The sequence below is a fragment of the Elaeis guineensis genome, chromosome 4 (genome assembly GCF_000442705.2).
Source record: "Elaeis guineensis isolate ETL-2024a chromosome 4, EG11, whole genome shotgun sequence".
In the NCBI taxonomy this organism is placed as follows: domain Eukaryota; kingdom Viridiplantae; phylum Streptophyta; class Magnoliopsida; order Arecales; family Arecaceae; genus Elaeis; species Elaeis guineensis.
In genome coordinates this window covers 2,011,007-2,020,327 of record NC_025996.2, presented here as the reverse complement: position 1 = coordinate 2,020,327, position 9,321 = coordinate 2,011,007, and the positions used below count along the sequence as shown (strand labels likewise).

At 40.4% G+C, this 9,321-nt stretch overlaps 1 protein-coding gene across 1 annotated transcript; it reads left to right on the top strand.

Annotated features, from left to right (window-relative positions):
- Positions 1-1,067: 1,067 nt before the first annotated feature.
- LOC105044325 (uncharacterized) lies at positions 1,068-6,849 on the top strand. The gene is made up of 2 exons (XM_010922179.4): positions 1,068-1,263; positions 6,396-6,849. The coding sequence occupies exons 1-2, from the start codon at positions 1,097-1,099 to the stop codon at positions 6,721-6,723; spliced, it is 495 nt and encodes a 164-aa protein (XP_010920481.1). The 5' UTR covers positions 1,068-1,096; the 3' UTR covers positions 6,724-6,849.
- Positions 6,850-9,321: the final 2,472 nt, after the last annotated feature.

Sequence of the window (9,321 nt, the reverse complement as noted above, 5' to 3'; positions counted from 1 at the left end):
TGTTCCTTAGAAAGTGAAGACGACCATCAAATCTTGCATCTCTATATTTATCTATATTTTTTTTACTTCTATCTTTTTTTTTTTTTTTCTTCTATTCTTCATGCATGGTAATTAATCATCTAAGGTGAAGCTTCTTGCTTTCTCTTTTTTTTTTTTTTTCTATATATTAAAAAAAGAAAAAGAGGAGTGATAGTGGGTGGTAATTAATAATTTTGGTGATATCCGTTCAAAACACTACGTGAACATGTAATAGACCTGAGAGACATGGGTTTTTTTTTTTTCCTCCTCTCTTCTTCTTTTGTGTTGGTTGGTGTTGGTGTTGGTGTTGTACAAGAAACATACGTTTTTGGGTGAAGCATTCACGTGGTAGGTCCAGGCTCATTAATCTTATCCTGACAAGCCCTCCGGGGATAATCACAAATTTCGAAGCACCAAACCCGTTCACATTTAATTCTCTTATTCTGCCCTGCTATGCCAGAAGGCGAGGCATGAATGCTAACATTTAGTATTCCACGTACTACCGAAACCGCCCCCCCCAAAAAAAAAAAAATTAAAAAAAAAAAAATATATATATATATATATATATATATATATATATATATATATATATATATATATATATGGTTAAGGTTTCAGCGGATATTATAATGATGTTATCATAAAATATTAAAACTATCAAATGGATAATTAAATATCTAAAAATAACGATGAATGCATAAACATAATAGAAGGCGGCTAATAAAGCAATCCTTAATCACAGCCGTTCAAATCCAATCAGATCATCAACCGAACAAACTAAGGGACCCACTGATAAATATGTTCTCTTTTGACCATTCGACATCTTACTCCATCAGATGGACGGCGGGAATTCATCGTATCAGAATTCCGACAAGGTACACCAAGCCCATGTGGTACACGGACCAGATCCATCCGGTAATCCTCCATGGTTTTAAAATGGCCAAAGATGTCAACAATTAAATCTATAGGGGCATTATCGTCCATCCAGATTATTAGACAGAAAACACTAGTATTGTTTTCAAACGGTACAAAGAGAGAGCCAAACCGCAGAGAGACAGAGGGTGCAGGAGGGAGAGAGATGGGCTTTGTGGTGCTCTGTTTGGTCTGCTATCTTGCAGGGGTGGGAGGAGCAGCAGCTACGAGAGGGAGGGTGGAGGAGAGGAAGAGGAGAATTCACTCTGCCATCTCGGAGATGAGAGGGCCGGGTTTTCTCTACACCAGAACCCCTGGAAGATGCACTCCCCAGTATGTCCTCTCTCTCTCTCTCCCCCACCTCTGAAGCTCTCCTCATGCTCCGGCCGTTTTGTGTTTCTCATGCTCTGTTCCCTTTCCAAAACGAGGCTATTATTGCTGCTTCCTCTTAATGCTCTTTTTTCTTCCGAAAGAAAACTTTTTTTTTTCCCTTTTTTTAAGATTTGGATAGCGGTGTGGAAATGTATTTAATGGAGTGGGTGAGGAGCTTATTCTGGAATGACTTCTCTCGGCGGAGTGGTAAGGAGAAGGTTTGGAAGAAGGAGAGCCCGCAACTTGAAGCCAAATCCCATTTATGAAGATGAGAAATGGCGTCTCCTTCTCGCAAAATGTCTGCTTTTTAAGCTACGGATTAAGTTGCCACACCAGGTGGAAAGAACTAATAAATGAGAAGAGGAAACTGAGGATGAGAGCAAATCTCCGAGGTTGGAAACAGGGAGTGGAAACTAGCAAATTGCAGGAATCTGGGGATAAATAATTGCAAAACCTCATAGAAAGCGTCGAGGAACTACTGAAAGCCATAGTCGTAGGTTTGGAGTTTGGGAACAATTTTTGCTGATGGTAAACCTGAATCGGGTTGAATTTGTGTAAAATAGGGTAACCGGTCGGGTCTGCTAATGGGTCAGGTTAGTCTGACCCGACCCATTGACAGGCATAGTTAAAAGCATGCCAGACTATCAATTGGATCCAAGTTTTTGTGAATGCCAGGGCATCTCTTATATTTGTTTACGTTCTGCACGCTGATCCTATTGTCTAGGTCATTGCTTGTAAGGACACTAGAATGTAATCTGGTTGCAATTAAAAATGGAAAAGGGTTCCTTAGGCTTCCCAGGTGGAGTGGTTAGAAAACAAGGCCAACTGCATATGATGGAGTAAAGACATGCGAATAAATGAATTACACAAAAGACGAGGATTCTATGTGCCACTTAAAATGTTGGAACATTCTCTAGAAAGATTAAATAGCTAATATATATGATAACATGAAGGAGAACTAAATTGCTTGATTACTGGAAACCAAATGGAAATATAGAAAATCAATGGCCATCTATGATGCTTGTGAACTCTTATTTGTAGTAGGAAAGGAAAATGTTAAAAGAAAGTTGAATAGCCGTTGACAAAAAAAGATAACAGATGGAAGCTAAAATTACAAATGTAAATATAATAGAGATTTTTAAAAATATAATACCTTGACATTTTCAGTTAACCAATTCAAATGTTTCTATGATGTAAGTTGGAAAGAAGCTCTTGCCAAGTTATCCTTATCGGGTCTTTTAACTAATTTACAAAATTAAACTTCGTGGTAACATGTGTGAGAACCCATGTAGGTGTGTGTTTAGACCCACATTAGTTATATACTAGATAAATCTTTCGTACTTATACTAGGCCAAAAAATCCAAATAACACCTTCCGGCTTACCTTTTTAAGTGAGGTTCTAGACTATCACAAACGATGTCAAAGCGGAGCCAGCCATATGCCCATGTGAACTAGGGGACACTGTAGCACAGGCCTATCCGAGTTGATCACAAACTAATAGTAGTGTTTGTGATTGAATTAGTGGTACTTGTAATTATATTTGAATAGACCTTAGATTGATGAGAATGCTTAGGCTTAAACAAGGGGAGTATATGAGGATCAATTTTGGTATGTGTTTTTGTCCTACTTAAGCTATGAATTAGGTGGATCTTGGATGCTTATACATGGCCAAGAAACCCACAGAACATCTTTTAGCTAGCCTATTTGGTTGAGGTCCTAGGTTGTTACAACATGTAGGGCTAAAAGCAATCCAAGCTACTCCTGAACAACTTGGGATCAGCTCAACTATAGTTTAGCTTAAGCACAGCTCAACCAAAATTTGAATCTAGTTCAAATAGCTTTTGGAGCTCGGCTCATAAATGAGTTGAGCCTTAGCAAGGTGTGGATAATAGAGTTAAAGGGGAATAAAAATGGAGAATAGAGTTAAAGGGGAAGCTTGGCTTGGCTTTTTGGAAGCTTGGCTTCGTTTATATGAGCCGAGATTGAACATGAGGTGTCAACCTCTGCTTGAGCTCGGGATAAGCTCGAGCAGTTTCCATATGCACCAAGCTAAGCCCAAGCAGCCTAATACTTGGCCCGACTTGTTTTCAGCCCTGATGACATGGGCCCTGCTTCCTTCTAGCATATAGTCTCTTCAGCTGATTTTACATGATCTTTTTATAGAGAATAGTGGAACACAAGCCCAAAAAAAGGTGATAATGGAAGAAATTAATGCTTGGATGGCTGAAATCCTCAAAGCAGCTTTTAAATTATTATCAATTAAAGGTTCGGAAAATAAGTTCGAGGCAAAATATGGAAGAGTATTAAGTTTTGAAGCTCTTGTTTATCTCACCAGATGTGAGATTGAAGAACAAAGAACTTTAAGGCTTTCAATAATCAACCTTGCAGCTCATCCAGGATCTAGCTTTCAAGCAAAACACAGAACACAAATATAAATTCATAAATAAAGGTTAAATTATGCATGAATAATGCTTGACCGGTTTGTATATGGAAAATCATCCAAGGGATCTTTTGAACGAGGAAAAATGTTTTCTCATAGTAATTATTCACAGTAATTTTGTGAATAGTTCTGCCTATTTGTTGGAATTCAATGTTTTCTCATACCAACTAATTTGAATCAAATCAGCTACATGAATCCTATTTTTCTGAAACAAGAAAATTTGCAAGAGTGGGTGCTGTTATGGGGAAAAGGAGCTCTGAAAAGGTATCTGCAGTAAGAAAGCACACAGGTAGTAGGTGCTGGTATCTGATTTCAGAGAATAGAGATAATGTAAAGTGGATGTGCACCCTTCATAGAAAAAATATTTGCAGTAAGGAAGCACTCAGGTAGTAGGTGCAGGTATCAGATTTCAGATATATTTTAAAGTGGATGTGACACCCTAGATAGAGAAGTGCCTGCTGAGCTCTAAAACCATTTCCTGCAGAATATTGCTGTCTTTTCTTTAGTAGACCTCCATTTGGATAAGGTTAATCCAGGACCCAACATGATGTATTACTTTTAAATTGCGGTTTCTGCCTATTTTGAAAACTTGCTCATATAATTAAAATTGGTCAATTTCAGCTTATATCATCTTTTGTATGGACCTATCTATTACCTGTCATGCCCTTGAACATTTGCAGATTTTAGGTAGATGTTCTTAAACTTTTACTTGAATAAGTAATATCAAAGTTTGCTCAACTCTCAAGATCTTTTTACAAAGAGTTAGCTTCATCACAGATGTTTTTTGATTTGTCATTATATAAATTGACCTGGAATATATGCAAGATTCATGTTCGGGAATCTAAGAAGTGATATAATGTCATGTCGTGTTTCAGAGTGGGAAGTGCTTTATTCATAATTTTGCCTAAATTTTCTGAGTGGTGTTATATTCTTCTAGTGGGTTGTTGATCAGAATCTAGATCAAATAAATACATTCTTTTGAATAGGTTGTTTTGATCAACCTTCTGGCAATACTATGGATTGCCATATATTTGTCACACCACATCATATGAATTTCAATATTAATACATGAAGAACTCTTCAAGAAGAGAGAAATGTATCCTTCATAAGGATTGTTCATCTTATGCTGGACATCATGTAGTGCTTGAGGAAATGGAGTATGTCGCACCATCTTTATGCATCAAAATATAGGTTGATGACCTCATTTTTCAATTGGCCAGAGTGGTAGTCCATCCTTCATGTGGAATTTGTATTGCTAAGTTGAGAGCCTCTGGAGCAATATTATCCTGTTCTTTTCTTTATTGGTTCAGCTCAAGGGCCCAAGAGCTTGACTTTGGCTTGTGGTGCTTAACAGTTCAATGCTTAACCAAAGGGCTTAAATATCTCAGTGGTTATAAGATCTAATTGTGCTATGTAAGTTGCTTTTGGAGGGCTCAAGTTTAGAGCATGTAGGATCATTAGTTTCAGTCAAGGCTGAATTGGTTATTTTATGAGCTCAAGGTTGTAATGAAAGCTGTCAGAGCTTCAGTGTCCCCCTGAAAAAAAAAAAAAAAACTAATTAGAGACCTAAAAGCAAGCCATCGTCCCAACACGCGTTATTAGATACTCATGAAAATCTAATGTTTTCACTGGTATATTAACTTATCAGTATGTCATGATATATCATTTTGTGTTAACAAAGATAGAAATATGTTATATTTTATTCATATAATATTGGTGACTTGGTGAGTGCCTGTTATCCCTTAACCAAGAAAAAATTCATGTGCACTGTCACCTATGAGCTGATCATAGGCCAGATGTTACAGGATATGCAAAGGCATGCTGATTGTGTGTGGATTAGCATACAAGTGTTTCATGTCCCTTACTAGGATGGTCGCTTTCTGTCCCTCTCATATTTTAGAAGATAAGCTGGGAAAGGAACATTACTATAAAAGCATGTTATTGGAGATGATATGGAACTCGGATGATGTACCTAGTTTGTATTTCCCATTCACACAAAACATTTATACACATTCATGGAGAAAAGTTTCCTACTCCTAGAACTTGTCAATGAATTTCCATTTCTTCCTATAAAAAGAAAATATTTTTTGCAATTTGTTTTGAAATTGATAATGTTCAATGCGACGGCCTTGATATGATTCTTGTTGATATTCCAAATTAAGTATGATCAGATCTCTGTCTGCCTCTGCTATTTGCATGATCTGCAGGTCCTCCATTAGTTGAAAAAAGAGCTATTGCTATCTTGGTATCCTATAGGCAAAGCCAATTTTCCTTAAGGTTGATGTTGTTGTTTTCCTTGGCAAATTGCAACGCTATTCTTATACCAGTGTTTGTATATCTACTTATCATGCTTATGAAAGTTATGACCAACTGTTCTATTTATACAAGTTTTGTCAACATTTGTGCATTAATTTCTCGTACAATACAAATTGCTTTCATCTCCCAAGGTGACTAATGCCTAATACATGGTGCACTGTTATGATCTCTCATAGTCCATCTGTCTGGTTGGAGGACGAGATCACAGATAATTATTTGCTTACTTGGCACCATAAAAGTTGCCTTTGTCAACATTTTTATCATCAAACAGTATACTAGATATATTTCCTGATAACCATTGCATGCACACTGCTAACGTTCTGGTGTCCTTATGTAGGTTCTGGGGCAGTGGAAGAGAAGCATGGCCCAATATGGTCCCCCAGGAAGCATCAGTCTCAAAAGTGTTTGGGTCAAGGGTGTTGGAGAGGTATGAACCAGCTTTGACATTATTGGAGGCAACACAGAGGAATGATGATGTTGGTGGCAATGCCTTCTCCAAATTAGTCAAGCAGTCAAGTGCAGCTCTCCTAAATGCCTACACAAGGCCAGGCTTCGCTTACAGTGCTTGGGAGGTCAAGACTATGCTCTTAGAGGCCCTTGTCTCAGAGGAGGCTGCCGCCTCCCAGGCCAAGCTTCTCGAGGAGGCTAACCAAGCTTGCACTTAGCTAGGCTCTGTTTCATTCATATGCCTCTTAAACCTATGTTAAATGTCACTTTGTGGATCCTTCTGTTGCCTAAGTCTTCAGTTGCCTTGCTACATATGTATGTTCCATGCAAGACAGATTCTTTCACAGTGGTAGTTACTATGGTGTTGGATTAAGTTATGGACCGTGGAAAATCAAATTGCAAGTCTGAACAATAATTTCTTTTTCTTCTCCTTAGGTTTCATAAACGAAAAATATGAGGGTTGTTGTAAAGAGTGCGCATGCAAATGATGCAGCATATATAGAAGTTGGTTCGGGAGGGTACAGTAAGCTTTACCACCGTTCAAGCAACAAAGTATATTTAGGGAGACATTAATTTTACAAATTTAGAATGGAGTTCCTTGTTTGCTATGCTAACAACTAAAAATATTTTTTTTTTTTTGGTACAAACGGATATTCACACTACTCTAGTGCGAGTATAGTTTAAAAAATCAGAAAATGAGAAGGGTGAATACTAAGCAATTAATGAAGCCATCTAATCAATTGCACTGTTGGCCTCCTTAAACACGTGGTGACTAGAGACCTCGGTGTAATGACTAAGGACTTTCTAAATATCGCCGAAGAGCGAGTGTGCATCGTGGTACCTTGCCTCCTCTTGAATCCTTCCGATGACGATCGCTGAATCACCCTCGATGATGACTCTCTGTGCCTGTAGCTTTTGGATCGTATAGATAACTCCAGCCCATGCAGCTCGGAGCTCAGCATCGAGAACAGACAGCTCAAAAAGTGGTGAACCCCCCATAGCAAGCATCCTCGAATCAGATCCTCGAATGATGTAACTCGAACCACTACAACCATCTCTAATATTGCCATCAAAATTGATCTTGACAAATCCGAAGGGTGGGAGCTCCCAAGAAATGAAAAGGATCCTCCGAGATACTGCAGCGTAGCCGGGGGGCTCCAGAAACTCAGATCTGCCAATGTCAAATCAGCAGAGTCGAAATGGTTATACTCTATGGCTAAACAGCAAGCTCTCTCCAAAACACACCTGACAAGAACAACCTAAGCCTCAAAGATGAGATTGTTCCTAGACAGCCAAATCTGATAGGCAATGTACACCAAGCGACAAGCTCCAGATGGCCCCTCACCCACACTCCAATGAATAGCATCCAAAAAGGGAGAAAGCCAAGGGCCGCTGCTCGCTCCCCATGGCTGGCCACCCGCCATCCTCTAAATAAGATCAGCTCTCGGGCAGTGGAGGAGTGCATGCTCCATGAACTCTTCCTCCAAGCCGCAAATTGGACAAGTAGTCGAAACCTCCATACCTCTGTCTCTGAGAAGAGTACGCATCGGAAGCCTGTCCCAAGCGACCTTCCAGAGAAAGAGTCTAATCCTGGGATAAGCATCCATCCTTCAGATCTATGCCGCATCAATCCTCCTCGCTGATGCTCATCCTTCAGATCTTTGCCGCATCAATCCTCCTCGCTGACGTAGCTCTATGTATGTCAATCAGGTCTCGAGTAGGCACCTTTGGGCAACATGATCGCCCCCATACCCTCACATCATGGCTCCAATAGACAAGAATCGAAGTGGCAAGGATCATATCAGCAATCTACCTGCCAAAGAGATGGGGTGACCATCTGCGTCCTCCAGCTCCTGCCATCATCAATGATCAAGTCGCATATCCGCAAGCGATCGTCCACCTCAATGCTGATATAGGTCGGTCAGCGAGAAAGAGGAATGCTAAAGATCCAAGCATCCTGGCTCACACTGACTGAAATACCATCACCAATTAGCCACCTGATCTGGGCTGCAACAGGTGCACGAGCATAAATCTCTCTCTATATGAAGGAGCAGTCGCACTCATTCTAGATCTACGGCCCCTAGCTCCAGCTACCGTAGCGAGATCTCATCACACGACTCCACAAACAGTCAGTCTGGGTGAGAAATCTGACCGCATGTCTGGATATCATGGCCTCCCTGCTAACCAGCAGAGACTGGATCCCAAGGCCCCCATCTTGAATTGGCTGGCAGATCACATCCCAAAAAAGTAAATGAACACTGCGACCTCCCAGTCGGCTGTCCCATAGAAAGTTTCAGAACTGCTACTCCAGACTCCTAAGAAAAGAGCACGGCACTAAAATATTTGTCAAGAGGTAGATCAGGATAAAGCATAGCTTCGATCTCACCAGGATCATCCTGCCCATCATAGAAAGAGCATTGACCTGCCAGCCATCAAGGCGCTCACGGATCGTTTGCTCCATGGGTCGGCACTCAGCCCTTCGGAGTCTCTGCCCCACGATAGGAACCCCCAGATAGGTAAGGGGCCTTGTCTGCTCAGGGATCCCCAATCTATCCCGGATCGACTGCTTCATTCGGACCTGTGCCTTAGGACTAAAAAAGATGGTGGACTTCTATAGGTTCACAAACTGACCCAATGCCAGACAGTAGGCCTCCATAATGGCTGCAAAGCACCTCGCATAATGAAGCGAGGCCCGACCCATGAGTAGACAGTCATCTGCAAAAAGAAAGTACGATAGAGATAGACTCCCACGAGCAAGCCAATAGGGCTTATGCTCTGTCCGCTGGACAGCCCACCAGAGAGTGCAGGAGAAAGCA